This window comes from Lytechinus variegatus, chromosome 13, assembly GCF_018143015.1.
Source record: "Lytechinus variegatus isolate NC3 chromosome 13, Lvar_3.0, whole genome shotgun sequence".
NCBI lineage: Eukaryota > Metazoa > Echinodermata > Echinoidea > Temnopleuroida > Toxopneustidae > Lytechinus > Lytechinus variegatus.
The window spans coordinates 27,440,473-27,464,889 of NC_054752.1; the positions used below are offsets into that span (position 1 = coordinate 27,440,473).

Below are 24,417 nucleotides of genomic sequence, written 5' to 3' on the forward strand. Positions count from 1 at the left end.
GCATGCCGTTGGAATTGTCATGAAATTTGGCACACACATTGGCACGGAATCCGCTTGATTCCCATACATTTGTTATTGTCAGGAACCAAACGGTCCTGTCTTGTTCTTTGGAGTCCTACTTGCTCCCATTTCAGACTTTAAATTCATTTCTTCACTGGTGCTATGTCCGGGCTTTGAAATATGTATCTCGATTAGACAAATTGGCCCGTATTCTGAAGTCTGGTTTAACTTAAACTCAGGTTTAAAATTGTGGTCTAAGTATGGGAAGCCAAAAGTATCAAAATTTTTAGTAAGTTGTATGTTTCTAATGTTTACTGTGCTCTTTCCTGATTCATCGATGGTGAAGACAATCATCTATTTATACTTCCTACACAATTATGAATGATTTGAGAGCTAAATGAGCTGAAAGTATGATATTTCTACTGTTAGTGATTATGTAACAATTGGCAGTCCATACTTAAACCACAACTTTAAACCTGAGTTTAAGTTAAACCCGAGTTCAGAATACGGGCCAGTGTGTTTATTAATCTGATCAACTCTTTGTCATTAACCCTTATGGCAGCGGCCTCCGTGTCTTCATCCCCCTTCATGTAGTCCTTAATTTGTGTACTTCCTTTTTTCTTGGACATGCCTCCCAATGCTGAATCTGTGCAGGCCCTAGTCAAAATAAAATAGTAAAAAAATAGACCAAAAAATAGACAAAAAAATATAAGAAAAAATATATTTTTATACTTTTTTTTCCTAACAGAAAATAGAGGAAAAATATTCTAAAAATACATAAAAATTACAACAAAAATAGGAAAGAAATATATTTTACAGCTATTTTTCTCTTCAGAAATTAGAAAAAAATACATTGAAAATAGGAAGAAAATAGGAGAAAGATAGGAAAAAAATATATTTTTTTTAAATTTAATTTGGAACAAAGAAAAAAATAGATTAAAAATAGAGGCTGTGTGGAAAATATATAAAAAATATATTTTTATACTATTTTTTCCCCTCACAGAAAATAGTGAAAAAATATTCTAAAACTACAGAGAAATTACAATAAAAATAGGTGAAAAATATATTTTTCAGCTATTTTTCTCTTCTGGAATTAGAAAAAAAAATACTTTGAAAATAGAAAGAAAATAGAACAAGAATAGGAAAAAAAATATATTTTTTGGTTATTCAATTTGGAACAAAGAAAAAGTAGGAAAAAAATGTATTTTTTGTGTGTTTGAAAAAATAGATTTTCCAGTTGCACATCTATTTACTATTTTTAAAATATTTTTACGTATATCAATCATCTAAAAATGTATTTTTTCGCTATTTTCTAATTTAAAAACATTACCTAAATATATATATTTTCCCTATTTTCAAGGAAGAACTATGTTTCCTCTATTTTTGTTGTGTCAAATTATATGGATATGTTCCTGATCTTTCACAATTTTGTATCACTTCTTTTATTTTCCTTGCACACACACACTTAAGAATATTGGTAACACTCCCCCCCCCCTGGCTGTTACTTGAATTAAGTATCTTTACAATAAATGTCCACTCCTGTTATAACAAGGTGCAGGGAAAAGTGAAATAATTATCCTTGCACATACATGTAGGATTGAAGAATCAAGGAAAATTGCCTCATTGTATTGAAACATTGTTGTTAATTGCCACATGCACAACAATACAACAGGAATTGACAAAACTTGCCCTAGTCTCTCAGCCTTTTGAAATCTGTTTAAAAAAATATCAAAGAGTGACAAAATCATATAAATTTTTTATTGTATTGGAATTTAATGAATTAAAATTGTTACAAACTATGTTTGAGACATAACAAGCTGAGTATTATTCTTATGAGTCAACGATTATCTTACACAGTAAGAAGGTAGTCAGTCGAATTTTTACAAGCTAGCTCGGGGGATAAAATTTCAATATGCAATGCAACAAAAAGGAACATTCATGAGGATAAGCACTAAACTGTCTCACCAATAAAGGATTTTTTTTTTTGGAATTGTCATAACTTTGTTATTCCTCATTCAATTATGATGAAATTTTCATTTTTTTTTTTGGGGGGGGGGTCTGATGTACTCAATACATGTATGTTCAAATCACATAACTTTCAATCTTATAGTACCCTTAAGGATCAATACCAGGCCCATCAACCAAATGAGTGAGACAACTGGTTATAGAAACATTTATTTTACAATGTAAAATGGTCCAAAGAGATCTATGAAGAAAGATTCAGATAAAGGGAACAGAAAAAATCCATTTTGTCGTTGCGTGAAAATTAATTTGCTCTTTCTTTCGGATTATATAAACTAAAACGTCACATTTTCAAGGCTTCTTTAGTATTATATTGATTTATCCTGAAAAAATGATATAAGAAATCAAAAGTTCTCATTTGCCAGTACTTTTTCTTTTTTTTCTCAAAACAGAGTACCATCTTGCATGTACTTTGTCCAAACATATCATTTGATTAACAAAAACTAGTTTAGATCAAGTAGATGTTTCCAATTATTTCTTAAATAAGAAAATCAGGACCATTTTCATGTTTGAGGGGGATCTTGTTCTAATATTTAGCTTATTTATGCATATTGGAATGACAGTGATGTGAATAGATCATAGATCACACAGGTTTTATTTAAAATGTTTGATTTTAGGTGTGTCACACATTCTTGATCTGGCAAGGATTGAGGCATGAAGTTTGACTGCATGCAGTTACATGTAATGTTAGATTAGTTATATTAAAAGCTTGATTTCTAATTACTGTTAGTAATAATCTATACCTACCATAAAACCCTTGTAAAGAATGTATTTGATCATATTCCATTGTAAATTAACCCCTTTGTGGCACTTATTTTCTCCTATTCATAACTTTGTTTAGAACCTGCAAAATGTTTTTTGCACAATGTTCTATTTTCATGACATATGCCTAAGAATTCTGTTCAAATCCTTAAACTTGTCCTTTTGACCTCTATTATAGAAGTCACCTGTTCGATACCTGACTTCCTTCCACCAAACCTAAATACTGTTGATACTGACTGCGAGGGTGGGGACTCCATTAATTACAATAAAGAATGTACTTATACTTGTGATGAGGGATATAGCCTTGTTGGATCTGATTTCGTAATTTGTCAGCAGGATTCTACTCTTTCTGGAGAGTTACCTACGTGTGATGGTAAGAATGAAGAAATGACTAGTAAGAAAGATTTTTTTTCATCTTATAGATGCTAGTTGTGGTAACTAAAATGAATCTGAACATAATCCAAGAAAGTGGCCACCTTAAGTTAGTGTTTGTACGTATTAGAATATAAAATGTGCCAAATGATTATGGAAAAAAGGTGAAGTGTTAATTAAATTCTTTATCATCTATTAAAATTCAAGTTTAGCATCTAGGGCACTCTCTCAGTAATGTTTTCTTATTGAAAATATCTCTTTGATCACTTTTCAAATTCAGGGATTGGGTAATAGAAAGGTACAAAAAAAAATTATTACATACTGAAATTTGTATACCCCTGCTAAATTGCAAAACAAAGGGGCCATGTAGGAATCAGCATGCCGTTGGAATTGTCATGAAATTTGGCACACACATTGGCACGGAATCCGCTTGATTCCCATACATTTGTTATTGTCAGGAACCAAACGGTCCTGTCTTGTTCTTTGGAGTCCTACTTGCTCCCATTTCAGACTTTAAATTCATTTCTTCACTGGTGCTATGTCCGGGCTTTGAAATATGTATCTCGATTAGACAAATTGGCCCGTATTCTGAAGTCTGGTTTAACTTAAACTCAGGTTTAAAATTGTGGTCTAAGTATGGGAAGCCAAAAGTATCAAAATTTTTAGTAAGTTGTATGTTTCTAATGTTTACTGTGCTCTTTCCTGATTCATCGATGGTGAAGACAATCATCTATTTATACTTCCTACACAATTATGAATGATTTGAGAGCTAAATGAGCTGAAAGTATGATATTTCTACTGTTAGTGATTATGTAACAATTGGCAGTCCATACTTAAACCACAACTTTAAACCTGAGTTTAAGTTAAGCCCGAGTTCAGAATACGGGCCAGTGTGTTTATTAATCTAATCAACTCTTTGTCATTAACCCTTATGGCAGCGGCCTCCGTGTCTTCATCCCCCTTCATGTAGTCCTTAATTTGTGTACTTCCTTTTTTCTTGGACATGCCTCCCAAGGCTGAATCTGTGCAGGCCCTATTCGAAATAAAATAGTAAATAAATAGACCAAAAAATAGACAAAAAATATAAGAAAAAATATATTTTTATACTTTTTTTTCCTAACAGAAAATAGAGGATAAATATTCTGAAAATACATAAAAATTACAACAAAAATAGGAAAGAAATATATTTTACAGCTATTTTTCTCTTCAGAAATTAGAAAAAAATACATTGAAAATAGGAAGAAAATAGGAGAAAAATAGGAAAAAATATATTTTTTAAAAATTTAATTTGGAACAAAGAAAAAAAATAGATTAAAAATAGAGGCTGTGTGGAAAATATATAAAAAATATATTTTTATACTATTTTTTCCCCTCACAGAAAATAGTGAAAAAATATTCTAAAACTACAAAGAAATTACAATAAAAATAGGTGAAAAATATATTTTTCAGCTATTTTTCTCTTCTGGAATTAGAAAAAAAATACTTTGAAAATAGAAAGAAAATAGAACAAGAATAGGAAAAAAAATATTTTTTGGTTATTCAATTTGGAACAAAGAAAAAGTAGGAAAAAAAATGTATTTTTTGTGTGTTTGAAAAAATAGATTTTCCAGTTGCACATCTATTTACTATTTTTAAAATATTTTTACGTATATCAATCATCTAAAAATGTATTTTTTCGCTATTTTCTAATTTAAAAACATTACCTAAATATATATATTTTCCCTATTTTCAAGGAAGAACTATGTTTCCTCTATTTTTGTTGTGTCAAATTATATGGATATGTTCCTGATCTTTGACAATTTTGTATCACTTCTTTTATTTTCCTTGCACACACACACTTAAGAATATTGGTAACACTCCCCCCCCCTGGCTGTTACTTGAATTAAGTATCTTTACAATAAATGTCCACTCCTGTTATAACAAGGTGCAGGGAAAAGTGAAATAATTATCCTTGCACATACATGTAGGATTGAAGAATCAAGGAAAATTGCCTCATTGTATTGAAACATTGTTGTTAATTGCCACATGCACAACAATACAACAGGAATTGACAAAACTTGCCCTAGTCTCTCAGCCTTTTGAAATCTGTTTAAAAAAATATCAAAGAGTGACAAAATCATATAAATTTTTTATTGTATTGGAATTTAATGAATTAAAATTGTTACAAACTATGTTTGAGACATAACAAGCTGTGTATTATTCTTATGAGTCAACGATTATCTTACACAGTAAGAAGGTAGTCAGTCGAATTTTTACAAGCTAGCTCGGGGGATAAAATTTCAATATGCAATGCAACAAAAAGGAACATTCATGAGGATAAGCACTAAACTGTCTCACCAATAAAGGAATTTTTTTTTGGAATTGTCATAACTTTGTTATTCCTCATTCAATTATGAAATTTTCATTTTTTTTTTTTGGGGGGGATCTGATGTACTCAATACATGTATGTTCAAATCACATAACTTTCAATCTTATAGTACCCTTAAGGATCAATACCAGGCCCATCAACCAAATGAGTGAGACAACTGGTTATAGAAACATTTATTTTACAATGTAAAATGGTCCAAAGAGATCTATGAAGAAAGATTCAGATAAAGGGAACAGAAAAAATCCATTTTGTCGTTGCGTGAAAATTAATTTGCTCTTTCTTTCGGATTATATAAACTAAAACGTCACATTTTCAAGGCTTCTTTAGTATTATATTGATATATCCTGAAAAAATGATATAAGAAATCAAAAGTTCTCATTTACCAGTACTTTTTCTTTTTTTTCTCAAAACAGAGTACCATCTTGCATGTACTTTGTCCAAACATATCATTTGATTAACAAAAACTAGTTTAGATCAAGTAGATGTTTCCAATTATTTCTTAAATAAGAAAATCAGGACCATTTTCATGTTTGAGGGGGATCTTGTTCTAATATTTAGCTTATTTATGCATATTGGAATGACAGTGATGTGAATAGATCATAGATCACACAGGTTTTATTTAAAATGTTTGATTTTAGGTGTGTCACACATTCTTGATCTGGCAAGGATTGAGGCATGAAGTTTGACTGCATGCAGTTACATGTAATGTTAGATTAGTTATATTAAAAGCTTGATTTCTAATTACTGTTAGTAATAATCTATACCTACCATAAAACCCTTGTAAAGAATGTATTTGATCATATTCCATTGTAAATTAACCCCTTTGTGGCACTTATTTTCTCCTATTCATAACTTTGTTTAGAACCTGCAAAATGTTTTTTGCACAATGTTCTATTTTCATGACATATGCCTAAGAATTCTGTTCAAATCCTTAAACTTGTCCTTTTGACCTCTATTATAGAAGTCACCTGTTCGATACCTGACTTCCTTCCACCAAACCTAAATACTGTTGATACTGACTGCGAGGGTGGGGACTCCATTAATTACAATAAAGAATGTACTTATACTTGTGATGAGGGATATAGCCTTGTTGGATCTGATTTGGTAATTTGTCAGCAGGATTCTACTCTTTCTGGAGAGTTACCTACGTGTGATGGTAAGAATGAAGAAATGACTAGTAAGAAAGATTTTTTTTCATCTTATAGATGCTAGTTGTGGTAACTAAAATGAATCTGAACATAATCCAAGAAAGTGGCCACCTTAAGTTAGTGTTTGTACGTATTAGAATATAAAATGTGCCAAATGATTATGGAAAAAAGGTGAAGTGTTAATTAAATTCTTTATCATCTATTAAAATTCAAGTTTAGCATCTAGGGCACTCTCTCAGTAATGATTTCTTATTGAAAATATCTCTTTGATCACTTCAAATTTAGGGATTGGGTAATAGAAAGGTACAAAAAAAATTATTACATACTGAAATTTGTATACCCCTGCTAAATTGCAAAACAAAGGGGCCATGTAGGAATCAGCATGCCGTTGGAATTGTCATGAAATTTGGCACACACATTGGCACGGAATCCGCTTGATTCCCATACATTTGTTATTGTCAGGAACCAAACGGTCCTGTCTTGTTCTTTGGAGTCCTACTTGCTCCCATTTCAGACTTTAAATTCATTTCTTCACTGGTGCTATGTCCGGGCTTTGAAATATGTATCTCGATTAGACAAATTGGCCCGTATTCTGAAGTCTGGTTTAACTTAAACTCAGGTTTAAAATTGTGGTCTAAGTATGGGAAGCCAAAAGTATCAAAATTTTTAGTAAGTTGTATGTTTCTAATGTTTACTGTGCTCTTTCCTGATTCATCGATGGTGAAGACAATCATCTATTTATACTTCCTACACAATTATGAATGATTTGAGAGCTAAATGAGCTGAAAGTATGATATTTCTACTGTTAGTGATTATGTAACAATTGGCAGTCCATACTTAAACCACAACTTTAAACCTGAGTTCAGAATACGGGCCAGTGTGTTTATTAATCTGATCAACTCTTTGTCATTAACCCTTATGGCAGCGGCCTCCGTGTCTTCATCCCCCTTCATGTAGTCCTTAATTTGTGTACTTCCTTTTTTCTTGGACATGCCTCCCAAGGCTGAATCTGTGCAGGCCCTAGTCAAAATAAAATAGTAAATAAATAGACCAAAAAATAGACAAAAAATATAAGAAAAAATATATTTTTATACTTTTTTTTCCTAACAGAAAATAGAGGAAAAATATTCTAAAAATACATAAAAATTACAACAAAAATAGGAAAGAAATATATTTTACAGCTATTTTTCTCTTCAGAAATTAGAAAAAAATACATATAAAATAGGAAGAAAATAGGAGAAAGATAGGAAAAAAATATATTTTTTTTAAATTTAATTTGGAACAAAGAAAAAAATAGATTAAAAATAGAGGCTGTGTGGAAAATATATAAAAAATATATTTTTATACTATTTTTTCCCCTCACAGAAAATAGTGAAAAAATATTCTAAAACTACAGAGAAATTACAATAAAAATAGGTGAAAAATATATTTTTCAGCTATTTTTCTCTTCTGGAATTAGAAAAAAAAATACTTTGAAAATAGAAAGAAAATAGAACAAGAATAGGAAAAAAAATATATTTTTTGGTTATTCAATTTGGAACAAAGAAAAAGTAGGAAAAAAATGTATTTTTTGTGTGTTTGAAAAAATAGATTTTCCAGTTGCACATCTATTTACTATTTTTAAAATATTTTTACGTATATCAATCATCTAAAAATGTATTTTTTCGCTATTTTCTAATTTAAAAACATTACCTAAATATATATATTTTCCCTATTTTCAAGGAAGAACTATGTTTCCTCTATTTTTGTTGTGTCAAATTATATGGATATGTTCCTGATCTTTCACAATTTTGTATCACTTCTTTTATTTTCCTTGCACACACACACTTAAGAATATTGGTAACACTCCCCCCCCCTGGCTGTTACTTGAATTAAGTATCTTTACAATAAATGTCCACTCCTGTTATAACAAGGTGCAGGGAAAAGTGAAATAATTATCCTTGCACATACATGTAGGATTGAAGAATCAAGGAAAATTGCCTCATTGTATTGAAACATTGTTGTTAATTGCCACATGCACAACAATACAACAGGAATTGACAAAACTTGCCCTAGTCTCTCAGCCTTTTGAAATCTGTTTAAAAAAATATCAAAGAGTGACAAAATCATATAAATTTTTTATTGTATTGGAATTTAATGAATTAAAATTGTTACAAACTATGTTTGAGACATAACAAGCTGAGTATTATTCTTATGAGTCAACGATTATCTTACACAGTAAGAAGGTAGTCAGTCGAATTTTTACAAGCTAGCTCGGGGGATAAAATTTCAATATGCAATGCAACAAAAAGGAACATTCATGAGGATAAGCACTAAACTGTCTCACCAATAAAGGAATTTTTTTTTTTGGAATTGTCATAACTTTGTTATTCCTCATTCAATCATGAAATTTTCATTTTTTTTTTTGGGGGGGGGATCTGATGTACTCAATACATGTATGTTCAAATCACATAACTTTCAATCTTATAGTACCCTTAAGGATCAATACCAGGCCCATCAACCAAATGAGTGAGACAACTGGTTATAGAAACATTTATTTTACAATGTAAAATGGTCCAAAGAGATCTATGAAGAAAGATTCAGATAAAGGGAACAGAAAAAATCCATTTTGTCGTTGCGTGAAAATTAATTTGCTCTTTCTTTCGGATTATATAAACTAAAACGTCACATTTTCAAGGCTTCTTTAGTATTATATTGATTTATCCTGAAAAAATGATATAAGAAATCAAAAGTTCTCATTTACCAGTACTTTTTCTTTTTTTTCTCAAAACAGAGTACCATCTTGCATGTACTTTGTCCAAACATATCATTTGATTAACAAAAACTAGTTTAGATCAAGTAGATGTTTCCAATTATTTCTTAAATAAGAAAATCAGGACCATTTTCATGTTTGAGGGGGATCTTGTTCTAATATTTAGCTTATTTATGCATATTGGAATGACAGTGATGTGAATAGATCATAGATCACACAGGGTTTATTTAAAATGTTTGATTTTAGGTGTGTCACACATTCTTGATCTGGCAAGGATTGAGGCATGAAGTTTGACTGCATGCAGTTACATGTAATGTTAGATTAGTTATATTAAAAGCTTGATTCTAATTACTGTTAGTAATAATCTATACCTACCATAAAACCCTTGTAAAGAATGTATTTGATCATATTCCATTGTAAATTAACCCCTTTGTGGCACTTATTTTCTCCTATTCATAACTTTGTTTAGAACCTGCAAAATGTTTTTTGCACAATGTTCTATTTTCATGACATATGCCTAAGAATTATGTTCAAATCCTTAAACTTGTCCTTTTGACCTCTATTATAGAAGTCACCTGTTCGATACCTGACTTCCTTCCACCAAACCTAAATACTGTTGATACTGACTGCGAGGGTGGGGACTCCATTAATTACAATAAAGAATGTACTTATACTTGTGATGAGGGATATAGCCTTGTTGGATCTGATTTGGTAATTTGTCAGCAGGATTCTACTCTTTCTGGAGAGTTACCTACGTGTGATGGTAAGAATGAAGAAATGACTAGTAAGAAAGATTTTTTTTCATCTTATAGATGCTAGTTGTGGTAACTAAAATGAATCTGAACATAATCCAAGAAAGTGGCCACCTTAAGTTAGTGTTTGTACGTATTAGAATATAAAATGTGCCAAATGATTATGGAAAAAAGGTGAAGTGTTAATTAAATTCTTTATCATCTATTAAAATTCAAGTTTAGCATCTAGGGCACTCTCTCAGTAATGATTTCTTATTGAAAATATCTCTTTGATCACTTCAAATTTAGGGATTGGGTAATAGAAAGGTACAAAAAAAATTATTACATACTGAAATTTGTATACCCCTGCTAAATTGCAAAACAAAGGGGCCATGTAGGAATCAGCATGCCGTTGGAATTGTCATGAAATTTGGCACACACATTGGCACGGAATCCGCTTGATTCCCATACATTTGTTATTGTCAGGAACCAAACGGTCCTGTCTTGTTCTTTGGAGTCCTACTTGCTCCCATTTCAGACTTTAAATTCATTTCTTCACTGGTGCTATGTCCGGGCTTTGAAATATGTATCTCGATTAGACAAATTGGCCCGTATTCTGAAGTCTGGTTTAACTTAAACTCAGGTTTAAAATTGTGGTCTAAGTATGGGAAGCCAAAAGTATCAAAATTTTTAGTAAGTTGTATGTTTCTAATGTTTACTGTGCTCTTTCCTGATTCATCGATGGTGAAGACAATCATCTATTTATACTTCCTACACAATTATGAATGATTTGAGAGCTAAATGAGCTGAAAGTATGATATTTCTACTGTTAGTGATTATGTAACAATTGGCAGTCCATACTTAAACCACAACTTTAAACCTGAGTTCAGAATACGGGCCAGTGTGTTTATTAATCTGATCAACTCTTTGTCATTAACCCTTATGGCAGCGGCCTCCGTGTCTTCATCCCCTTCATGTAGTCCTTAATTTGTGTACTTCCTTTTTTCTTGGACATGCCTCCCAAGGCTGAATCTGTGCAGGCCCTAGTCAAAATAAAATAGTAAAAAAATAGACCAAAAAATAGACAAAAAATATAAGAAAAAATATATTTTTATACTTTTTTTTCCTAACAGAAAATAGAGGAAAAATATTCTAAAAATACATAAAAATTACAACAAAAATAGGAAAGAAATATATTTTACAGCTATTTTTCTCTTCAGAAATTAGAAAAAAATACATATAAAATAGGAAGAAAATAGGAGAAAGATAGGAAAAAAATATATTTTTTTTAAATTTAATTTGGAACAAAGAAAAAAATAGATTAAAAATAGAGGCTGTGTGGAAAATATATAAAAAATATATTTTTATACTATTTTTTCCCCTCACAGAAAATAGTGAAAAAATATTCTAAAACTACAGAGAAATTACAATAAAAATAGGTGAAAAATATATTTTTCAGCTATTTTTCTCTTCTGGAATTAGAAAAAAAAATACTTTGAAAATAGAAAGAAAATAGAACAAGAATAGGAAAAAAAATATATTTTTTGGTTATTCAATTTGGAACAAAGAAAAAGTAGGAAAAAAATGTATTTTTTGTGTGTTTGAAAAAATAGATTTTCCAGTTGCACATCTATTTACTATTTTTAAAATATTTTTACGTATATCAATCATCTAAAAATGTATTTTTTCGCTATTTTCTAATTTAAAAACATTACCTAAATATATATATTTTCCCTATTTTCAAGGAAGAACTATGTTTCCTCTATTTTTGTTGTGTCAAATTATATGGATATGTTCCTGATCTTTCACAATTTTGTATCACTTCTTTTATTTTCCTTGCACACACACACTTAAGAATATTGGTAACACTCCCCCCCCCTGGCTGTTACTTGAATTAAGTATCTTTACAATAAATGTCCACTCCTGTTATAACAAGGTGCAGGGAAAAGTGAAATAATTATCCTTGCACATACATGTAGGATTGAAGAATCAAGGAAAATTGCCTCATTGTATTGAAACATTGTTGTTAATTGCCACATGCACAACAATACAACAGGAATTGACAAAACTTGCCCTAGTCTCTCAGCCTTTTGAAATCTGTTAAAAAAAATATCAAAGAGTGACAAAATCATATAAATTTTTTATTGTATTGGAATTTAATGAATTAAAATTGTTACAAACTATGTTTGAGACATAACAAGCTGAGTATTATTCTTATGAGTCAACGATTATCTTACACAGTAAGAAGGTAGTCAGTCGAATTTTTACAAGCTAGCTCGGGGGATAAAATTTCAATATGCAATGCAACAAAAAGGAACATTCATGAGGATAAGCACTAAACTGTCTCACCAATAAAGGAATTTTTTTTTTTGGAATTGTCATAACTTTGTTATTCCTCATTCAATCATGAAATTTTCATTTTTTTTTTGGGGGGGGGGATCTGATGTACTCAATACATGTATGTTCAAATCACATAACTTTCAATCTTATAGTACCCTTAAGGATCAATACCAGGCCCATCAACCAAATGAGTGAGACAACTGGTTATAGAAACATTTATTTTACAATGTAAAATGGTCCAAAGAGATCTATGAAGAAAGATTCAGATAAAGGGAACAGAAAAAATCCATTTTGTCGTTGCGTGAAAATTAATTTGCTCTTTCTTTCGGATTATATAAACTAAAACGTCACATTTTCAAGGCTTCTTTAGTATTATATTGATTTATCCTGAAAAAATGATATAAGAAATCAAAAGTTCTCATTTACCAGTACTTTTTCTTTTTTTTCTCAAAACAGAGTACCATCTTGCATGTACTTTGTCCAAACATATCATTTGATTAACAAAAACTAGTTTAGATCAAGTAGATGTTTCCAATTATTTCTTAAATAAGAAAATCAGGACCATTTTCATGTTTGAGGGGGATCTTGTTCTAATATTTAGCTTATTTATGCATATTGGAATGACAGTGATGTGAATAGATCATAGATCACACAGGGTTTATTTAAAATGTTTGATTTTAGGTGTGTCACACATTCTTGATCTGGCAAGGATTGAGGCATGAAGTTTGACTGCATGCAGTTACATGTAATGTTAGATTAGTTATATTAAAAGCTTGATTCTAATTACTGTTAGTAATAATCTATACCTACCATAAAACCCTTGTAAAGAATGTATTTGATCATATTCCATTGTAAATTAACCCCTTTGTGGCACTTATTTTCTCCTATTCATAACTTTGTTTAGAACCTGCAAAATGTTTTTTGCACAATGTTCTATTTTCATGACATATGCCTAAGAATTCTGTTCAAATCCTTAAACTTGTCCTTTTGACCTCTATTATAGAAGTCACCTGTTCGATACCTGACTTCCTTCCACCAAACCTAAATACTGTTGATACTGACTGCGAGGGTGGGGACTCCATTAATTACAATAAAGAATGTACTTATACTTGTGATGAGGGATATAGCCTTGTTGGATCTGATTTGGTAATTTGTCAGCAGGATTCTACTCTTTCTGGAGAGTTACCTACGTGTGATGGTAAGAATGAAGAAATGACTAGTAAGAAAGATTTTTTTTCATCTTATAGATGCTAGTTGTGGTAACTAAAATGAATCTGAACATAATCCAAGAAAGTGGCCACCTTAAGTTAGTGTTTGTACGTATTAGAATATAAAATGTGCCAAATGATTATGGAAAAAAGGTGAAGTGTTAATTAAATTCTTTATCATCTATTAAAATTCAAGTTTAGCATCTAGGGCACTCTCTCAGTAATGATTTCTTATTGAAAATATCTCTTTGATCACTTCAAATTTAGGGATTGGGTAATAGAAAGGTACAAAAAAAATTATTACATACTGAAATTTGTATACCCCTGCTAAATTGCAAAACAAAGGGGCCATGTAGGAATCAGCATGCCGTTGGAATTGTCATGAAATTTGGCACACACATTGGCACGGAATCCGCTTGATTCCCATACATTTGTTATTGTCAGGAACCAAACGGTCCTGTCTTGTTCTTTGGAGTCCTACTTGCTCCCATTTCAGACTTTAAATTCATTTCTTCACTGGTGCTATGTCCGGGCTTTGAAATATGTATCTCGATTAGACAAATTGGCCCGTATTCTGAAGTCTGGTTTAACTTAAACTCAGGTTTAAAATTGTGGTCTAAGTATGGGAAGCCAAAAGTATCAAAATTTTTAGTAAGTTGTATGTTTCTAATGTTTACTGTGCTCTTTCCTGATTCATCGATGGTGAAGACAATCATCTATTTATACTTCCTACACAATTATGAATGATTTGAGAGCTAAATGAGCTGAAAGTATGATATTTCTACTGTTAGTGATTATGTAACAATTGGCAGTCCATACTTAAACCACAACTTTAAACCTGAGTTTAAGTTAAACCCGAGTTCAGATTACGGGCCAGTGTGTTTATTAATCTGATCAACTCTTTGTCATTAACCCTTATGGCAGCGGCCTCCGTGTCTTCATCCCCCTTCATGTAGTCCTTAATTTGTGTACTTCCTTTTTTCTTGGACATGCCTCCCAAGGCTGAATCTGTGCAGGCCCTAGTCAAAATAAAATAGTAAAAAAATAGACCAAAAAATAGACAAAAAATATAAGAAAAAATATATTTTTATACTTTTTTTTCCTAACAGAAAATAGAGGAAAAATATTCTAAAAATACATAAAAATTACAACAAAAATAGGAAAGAAATATATTTTACAGCTATTTTTCTCTTCAGAAATTAGAAAAAAAATACATTGAAAATAGGAAGAAAATAGGAGAAAGATAGGAAAAAAATATATTTTTTTTAAATTTAATTTGGAAAAAAAAAAAATAGATTAAAAATAGAGGCTGTGTGGAAAATATATAAAAAGTATATTTTTATACTATTTTTTCCCCTCACAGAAAATAGTGAAAAAATATTCTAAAACTACAGAGAAATTACAATAAAAATAGGTGAAAAATATATTTTTCAGCTATTTTTCTCTTCTGGAATTAGAAAAAAAAATACTTTGAAAATAGAAAGAAAATAGAACAAGAATAGGAAAAAAAATATATTTTTTGGTTATTCAATTTGGAACAAAGAAAAAGTAGGAAAAAAATGTATTTTTTGTGTGTTTGAAAAAATAGATTTTCCAGTTGCACATCTATTTACTATTTTTAAAATATTTTTACGTATATCAATCATCTAAAAATGTATTTTTTCGCTATTTTCTAATTTAAAAACATTACCTAAATATATATATTTTCCCTATTTTCAAGGAAGAACTATGTTTCCTCTATTTTTGTTGTGTCAAATTATATGGATATGTTCCTGATCTTTCACAATTTTGTATCACTTCTTTTATTTTCCTTGCACACACACACTTAAGAAAATTGGTAACACTCCCCCCCTGGCTGTTACTTGAATTAAGTATCTTTACAATAAATGTCCACTCCTGTTATAACAAGGTGCAGGGAAAAGTGAAATAATTATCCTTGCACATACATGTAGGATTGAAGAATCAAGGAAAATTGCCTCATTGTATTGAAACATTGTTGTTAATTGCCACATGCACAACAATACAACAGGAATTGACAAAACTTGCCTTAGTCTCTCAGCCTTTTGAAATCTGTTTAAAAAAATATCAAAGAGTGACAAAATCATATAAATTTTGTATTGTATTGGAATTTAATGAATTAAAATTGTTACAAACTATGTTTGAGACATTACAAGCTGTGTATTATTCTTGTCTTATGAGTCAACGATTATCTTACACAGTAAGAAGGTAGTCAGTCGAATTTTTACAAGCTAGCTCGGGGGATAAAATTTTAATATAATGCAATGCAACAAAAAGGAACATTCATGAGGATAAGCACTAAACTGTCTCACCAATAAAGGATTTTTTTTTTTGGAATTGTCATAACTTTGTTATTCCTCATTCAATTATGATGAAATTTTCATTTTTTGGGGGGGGGGGATCTGATGTACTCAATACATGTATGTTCAAATCACATAACTTTCAATCTTATAGTACCCTTAAGGATCAATACCAGGCCCATCAACCAAATGAGTGAGACAACTGGTTATAGAAACATTTATTTTACAATGTAAAATGGTCCAAAGAGATCTATGAAGAAAGATTCAGATAAAGGGAACAGAAAAAATCCATTTTGTCGTTGCGTGAAAATTAATTTGCTCTTTCTTTCGGATTATATAAACTAAAACGTCACATTTTCAAGGCTTCTTTAGTATTATATTGATTTATCCTGAAAAAATGATATAAGAAATCAAAAGTTCTCATTTACCAGTACTTTTTCTTTTTTTTCTCAAAACAGAGTACCATCTTGCATGTACTTTGTCCAAACATATCATTTGATTAACAAAAACTAGTTTAGATCAAGTAGATGTTTCCAATTATTTCTTAAATAAGAAAATCAGGACCATTTTCATGTTTGAGGGGGATCTTGTTCTAATATTTAGCTTATTTATGCATATTGGAATGACAGTGATGTGAATAGATCATAGATCACACAGGTTTTATTTAAAATGTTTGATTTTAGGTGTGTCACACATTCTTGATCTGGCAAGGATTGAGGCATGAAGTTTGACTGCATGCAGTTACATGTAATGTTAGATTAGTTATATTAAAAGCTTGATTTCTAATTACTGTTAGTAATAATCTATACCTATCCTAAAACTAGGCCTGTTTCGGGTACACGTGTACACGCACGGTCAAGTCAGTGCACGTGTACTAAATTCCATCACCGTGTACACGGAAGCATCTGCATAAACAAGCTCACAGCCTCACATTAAATCTTAGTTCTCAGACACTGCACATGTTTTAATTACTAATATGTCAACATATTTCAATTAATCCAGAGTGAGTTCACTTCCAAAATCGCCAATTTAATCCACATTCTTTCTGGAGACTCACGTTTTTGTACCACGAAATCGGCACGAAATGGGTCTGCTCCGGTCTCAAAAGCTCAAAAGCGTTGCTCAATCACACTCAGAGTCAATTTGAGAATCACCAATTGCGATAGCGATCATCGCTACAACTTACGTGTTATACGCTCGCACACAAGCCTACAAACAAACGCTCTTCAAATTGGCAACATAATAATGAAAATTAATCGATAACTTCAGTTACACTTATTCTGCAGCGATCTGTGCATGCATGTACGGTACAGTATACAAAATGCGCATCCACCGAGCGTCGGCGATAGCTAGGGCCCTGCACTGATTTTCTTTTGCATTCTTTATTAATTTAATGCGCTGCTAAGCCGAGTAAACTTTTAATTTGCACCAATTTTTGTGGATTGATACTTCAAACTTCTCAGGTAAGCTTTAAAACCGTGACTTAGGCTATATAGACCCCTTTTTATGACATATTGATGCGGGTCCGTGTCGACATGAAAACAGAACTCGCTCTCACAGTGTTTACAACGTGTACACGACCGAAAAACATGCCGTGTACACGTGCATCAAAAATGGACTTTCAAAACGGGCCTACATAAAACCCTTGTAAAGAATGTATTTGATCATATTCCATTGTAAATTAACCCCTTTGTGGCACTTATTTTCTCCTATTCATAACTTTGTTTAGAACCTGCAAAATGTTTTTTGCACAATGTTCTATTTTCATGACATATGCCTAAGAATTCTGTTCAAATCCTTAAACTTGTCCTTTTGACCTCTATTATAGAAGTCACCTGTTCGATACCTGACTTCCTTCCACCAAACCTAAATACTGTTGATACTGACTGCGAGGGTGGGGACTCCATTAATTACAATAAAGAATGTACTTATACTTGTGATGAGGGATATAGCCTTGTTGGATCTGATTTGGTAATTTGTCAGCAGGATTCTACTCTTTCTGGAGAGTTACCTACATGTGATGGTAAGAATGAAGAAATGACTAGTAAGAAAGATTTTTTTTCATCTTATAGATGCTAGTTGTGGTAACTAAAATGAATCTGAACATAATCCAAGAAAGTGGCCACCTTAAGTTAGTGTTTGTATGTATTAGAATATAAAATGTGCCAAATGATTATGGAAAAAAGGTGAAGTGTTAATTAAATTCTTTATCATCTATTAAAATTCAAGTTTAGCATCTAGGGCACTCTCTCAGTAATGATTTCTTATTGAAAATATCTCTTTGATCACTTTTCAAATTTAGGGATTGGGTAATAGAAAGGTACAAAAAAAATTATTACATACTGAAATTTGTATACCCCTGCTAAATTGCAAAACAAAGGGGCCATGTAGGAATCAGCATGCGTTGGAATTGTCATGAAATTTGGCACACACATTGGCACGGAATCCGCTTGATTCCCATACATTTGTTATTGTAAGGAACCAAACGGTCCTGTCTTGTTCTTTGGAGTCCTACTTGCTCCCATTTCAGACTTTAAATTCATTTCTTCACTGGTGCTATGTCCGGGCTTTGAAATATGTATCTCGATTAGACAAATTGGCCCGTATTCTGAAGTCTGGTTTAACTTAAACTCAGGTTTAAAGTTGTGGTCTAAGTATGGGAAGCCAAAAGTATCAAAATTTTTATTAAGTTGTATGTTTCTAATGTTTACTGTGCTCTTTCCTGATTCATCGATGGTGAAGACAATCATCTATTTATACTTCCTACACAATTATGAATGATTTGAGAGCTAAATGAGCTGAAAGTATGATATTTCTACTGTTAGTGATTATGTAACAATTGGCAGTCCATACTTAAACCACAACTTTAAACCTGAGTTTAAGTTAAACCCGAGTTCAGAATACGGGCCAGTGTGTTTATTAATCTGATCAACTCTTTGTCATTAACCCTTATGGCAGCGACCTCCGTGTCTTCATCCCCCTTCATGTAGTCCTTAATTTGTGTACTTCCTTTTTTCTTGGACATGCCTCCCAAGGCTGAATCTGTGCAGGCCCTAGTCGAAATAAAATAGTAAAAAAATAGACCAAAAATATAAGAAAAAATATATTTTTATACTATTTTTTCCTAACAGAAAATAGAGGAAAAATATTCTAAAAATACATAAAAATTACAACAAAAATAGGAAAGAAATATATTTTACACCTCTTTTTCTCTTCAGAAATTAGAAAAAAATACATTGAAAATAGGAAGAAAATAGGAGAAAAATAGGAAAAAAATATATTTTTTTTAAAATTTAATTTGGAACAAAGCAAAAAATAGATTAAAAATAGAGGCTGTGTGGAAAATATATAAAAAATATATTTTTATACTATTTTTTCCCCTCACAGAAAATAGTGAAAAAATATTCTAAAACTACCAAGAAATTACAATAAAAATAGGTGAAAAATATATTTTTCAGCTATTTTTCTCTTCTGGAATTCGAAAAAAAATACTTTGAAAATAGAAAGAAAATAGAACAAGAATAGGAAAAAAAACATATTTTTTGGTTATTCAATTTGGAACAAAGAAAAAGTAGGAAAAAAAATGTATTTTTTGTGTGTTTGAAAAAATAGATTTTCCAGTTGCACATCTATTTACTATTTTTAAAATATTTTTACGTATATCAATCATCTAAAAATGTATTTTTTCTCTCATGTTATAGTTATTATGTGTGTTGTACCAAGCATCTCTACCCCTCTTTTAACTAATTGCACGATGGATGAGAGCGTTCGATCTGGTACGTCTTGCGAATTTTCTTGTGACACTGGCCATTTTTTAAACGGTGAAACATCTAGTATGGAATGTTTGGACACCGGGGACTTTTCTGCTGACAGACCAAGTTGTGAAGGTATATTCATATCAATAAAATTTGGTAGTTAAAGGGAAATCCATGCAAACAGGCCTGGCAAAACAGTGCAATTAGGCCTGTGATAAACCTGAAACATTTTGAATTCTCAAGGGCTATATGAATAGAGCTGTAATCCATTTTGTCGTTGCGTGAAAATTAATTTGCTCTTTCTTTCGGATTATATAAACTAAAACGTCACATTTTCAAGGTTTCTTTAGTATACTTGTGATAAGGGATATAGTCTTCTTGGATCTCAATCGGTAACTTGTGAGCAAGATTCAAATCTTTCTGGTGTCTTACCTATGTGTGATGGTAAGAATAAAGAAATGACTAGTAAGAAAGATTTTTTTTCATCTTATAGATGCTAGTTGTGGTAACTAAAATGAATCTGAACATAATCCAAGAAAGTGGCCACCTTAAGTTAGTGTTTGTACGTATTAGAATATAAAATGTGCCAAATGATTATGGAAAAAAGGTGAAGTGTTAATTAAATTCTTTATCATCTATTAAAATTCAAGTTTAGCATCTAGGGCACTCTCTCAGTAATGATTTCTTATTGAAAATATCTCTTTGATCACTTTTCAAATTCAGGGATTGGGTAATAGAAAGGTACAAAAAAAAATTATTACATACTGAAATTTGTATACCCCTGCTAAATTGCAAAACAAAGGGGCCATGTAGGAATCAGCATGCGTTGGAATTGTCATGAAATTTGGCACACACATTGGCACGGAATCCGCTTGATTCCCATACATTTGTTATTGTAAGGAACCAAACGGTCCTGTCTTGTTCTTTGGAGTCCTACTTGCTCCCATTTCAGACTTTAAATTCATTTCTTCACTGGTGCTATGTCCGGGCTTTGAAATGTGTATCTCGATTAGACAAATTGGCCCGTATTCTGAAGTCTGGTTTAACTTAAACTCAGGTTTAAAGTTGTGGTCTAAGTATGGGAAGCCAAAAGTATCAAAATTTTTATTAAGTTGTATGTTTCTAATGTTTACTGTGCTCTTTCCTGATTCATCGATGGTGAAGACAATCATCTATTTATACTTCCTACACAATTATGAATGATTTGAGAGCTAAATGAGCTGAAAGTATGATATTTCTACTGTTAGTGATTATGTAACAATTGGCAGTCCATACTTAACCCTAAAAAGACTGGGGGCCCCCCCCTGTACATAAATCGCGATAACTTTTTTGCGCATGAAGCGTTCGCGCCGCCATTTCATGACTTTTTTTCTTGAGTTTTGCGCAACTTTTGATACCTAATTTGTATACCCCCATGCCGCGGTTGCGGAGTTACGTAACATTTTCGTATCACATGTCACGTAAGAAATTGAAATTTGTATTCGTTTGTGTGTAAAGTGTATGGTATTTGAATGTTATACACATTGTTTTCTAACTACATTTTTATTTGTTTCTTTCTATATTATGTCACTTGTGAATTCAAGTAGCAGTTCTAGGATATGAAAATAATGAAAAACATTGCATAAAAAAATAAAGAAATACATAAGAAATGCAAAATAAAGAAATACATAAGAAATTAAAATCAAAGAAAAACATAAGAAAAGTAGTGCAAAATACCAGAATCGCTTGCAATAAAACATGCCAATTATTGTATTTCTCTACATAACGCATGCGGAGTACTTATTTGCATATTTAGTAATTACTAATTTGCATAAGCATATCTAATAATTCAAGCATGAAACAACACAATTCCATGATAAACAACCTCTTCTTACAGCTGAAAACCTTGAAACAGGAATTTATGGACCGCAATAAGTACCAAAATATGAAAAATTCAATTTTTTGATAAAAATTTGCATATTCACATAATTATGAATATAATTTGCATAAATTATGTGATATCTCTTATGCTTTGTTTTCACCAGCTAGTGTACATGTAACACATCACTTGTTTATCTTCCAAGATTGCTTTGGCTCATTGCAAGAGAGTGTAATGCAATAAAACATGCCAAATGTTGTATTTCTCTACATAACGCATGCAGATTACTTATTTGCATATTTAGTAATTACTAATTTGCATAAGCATATCTAATAATTCAAGCACGAAATAACACAATTCCATGATAAACAACCTCTTCTTACAGCTGAAAACCTTGAAACGGGAATTTATGGACCGCAATAGGTACCAAAGTATGAAAAATTCAATTTTTTGATAAAAATTTGCATATTCGCATAATTAATTATGCATATATTAAAAAATACAATGAATATCAGTATTTTGACTGTTTTCTTTTAGAGGACATGACAAAGGATGTCTGTGCCAAATTTGGTTGCGATCGGATGACCAACGGCCGAGATCTTAGGGGGGCCCAAAAGGCCCCCCCCCCCCCAGTTTTTCTAGCCTCCAAAATAGCCCAGTCTTTTTAGGGTTAAACCACAACTTTAAACCTGAGTTTAAGTTAAACCCGAGTTCAGAATACGGGCCAGTGTGTTTATTAATCTGATCAACTCTTTGTCATTAACCCTTATGGCAGCGGCCTCTGTGTCTTCATCCCCCTTCATGTAGTCCTTAATTTGTGTACTTCCTTTTTTCTTGGACATGCCTCCCAAGGCTGAATCTGTGCAGGCCCTAGTCGAAATAAAATAGTAAAAAAATAGACCAAAAATAGACAAAAAATAAAAGAAAAAATACATTTTTATACTATTTTTTCCTAACAGAAAATAGAGGAAAAATATTCTAAAAATACATAAAAATTACAACAAAAATAGGAAAGAAATATATTTTACAGCTATTTTTCTCTTCAGAAATTAGAAAAAAATACATTGAAAATAGGAAGAAAATAGGAGAAAAATCGGAAAAAAATATTTTTTTTTAAATTTAATTTGGAACAAAGAAAAAAATAGATTAAAAACAGAGGCTGTGTGGAAAATATATAAAAAATATATTTTTATACTATTTTTCCCCCTCACAGAAAATAGTGAAAAAATATTCTAAAACTATAAAGAAATTACAATAAAAATAGGTGAAAAATATATTTTTCAGCTATTTTTCTCTTCTGGAATTAGAAAAAAATTACTTTGAAAATAGAACAAGAATAGGAAAAAAAACCTATTTTTGGTTATTCAATTTGGAACAAAGAAAAAGTAGGAAAAAAAATGTATTTTTTGTGTGTTTGAAAAAATAGATTTTCCAGTTGCACATCTATTTACTATTTTTAAAATATTTTTACGTATATCAATCATCTAAAAATGTATTTTTTCGCTATTTTCTAATAATTTTAAAAACATTACCTGAATATATATATATTTTCCCTATTTTCAAGGAAGAACTATGTTTCCTCTATTTTTGTTGTGTCAAATTATATGGATATGTTCCTGATCTTTGACAATTTTGTATCACTTCTTTTATTTTCCTTGCACACACACACTTAAGAAAATTGGTAACACTCCCCCCCCCCTGGCTGTTACTTGAATTAAGTATCTTTACAATGAATGTCCACTCCTGTTATAACAAGGTGCAGGGAAAAGTGAAATAATTATCCTTGCACATACATGTAGGATTGAAGAATCAAGGAAAATTGCCTCATTGTATTGAAACATTGTTGTTAATTGCCACATGCACAACAATACAACAGGAATTGACAAAACTTGCCTTAGTCTCTCAGCCTTTTGAAATCTGTTTAAAAAAATATCAAAGAGTGACAAAATCATATAAATTTTGTATTGTATTGGAATTTAATGAATTAAAATTGTTACAAACTATGTTTGAGACATTACAAGCTGTGTATTATTCTTGTCTTATGAGTCAACGATTATCTTACACAGTAAGAAGGTAGTCAGTCGAATTTTTACAAGCTAGCTCGGGGGATAAAATTTTAATATAATGCAATGCAACAAAAAGGAACATTCATGAGGATAAGCACTAAACTGTCTCACCAATAAAGGATTTTTTTTTGGAATTGTCATAACTTTGTTATTCCTCATTCAATTATGATGAAATTTTCATTTTTTTTTTGTGGGGGGGGATCTGATGTACTCAATACATGTATGTTCAAATCACATAACTTTCAATCTTAGAGTACCCTTAAGGATCAATACCAGGCCCATCAACCAAATGAGTGAGGCAACTGGTTATAGAAACATTTATTTTACAATGTAAAATGGTCCAAAGAGATCTATGAAGAAAGATTCAGATAAAGGGAACAGAAAAAAAAGAACCCCCCTGCCCTGTGTAAAGTGAAAGGCTGCACAGCAGATATGATGGAGGCACCTTTTTTTTTCTTTAATCAAAATAAGTTGGACTACCCTAACCCTGGGTTTTCCAAGATCATTATTTATATTTGGTTCAATATTTGGCATACTTGTAAAATACTGTCGATAACCTGGAGGGTTTTACAGTAAATCCATATTAATCTTAATCTGAGTACAATTCCTTCCTTGTTTTTTTGCACCTGGGCCCCTCTTGTTTGTACATATGTGAAAACTGATAGCATACCCTGATCCATTATTTTGTATTCAATAAATAATCTAGACCTATTCAGT

The 24,417-nt window shown here is 31.2% G+C and overlaps 1 protein-coding gene across 1 annotated transcript in view; it reads left to right on the forward strand.

The window, feature by feature from the left end:
- LOC121425992 overlaps positions 1-24,417 on the forward strand; it is a 174,439-nt gene that overhangs the window by 77,073 nt on the left and 72,949 nt on the right. Inside the window, exons 29-34 of the mRNA XM_041622120.1 lie at positions 2,963-3,157; positions 6,486-6,680; positions 9,993-10,187; positions 13,499-13,693; positions 17,850-18,044; positions 19,723-19,908. Coding sequence (XP_041478054.1) covers positions 2,963-3,157; positions 6,486-6,680; positions 9,993-10,187; positions 13,499-13,693; positions 17,850-18,044; positions 19,723-19,908 — 1,161 coding nt within the window. The remainder of the gene's footprint in view (positions 1-2,962; positions 3,158-6,485; positions 6,681-9,992; positions 10,188-13,498; positions 13,694-17,849; positions 18,045-19,722; positions 19,909-24,417) is intronic.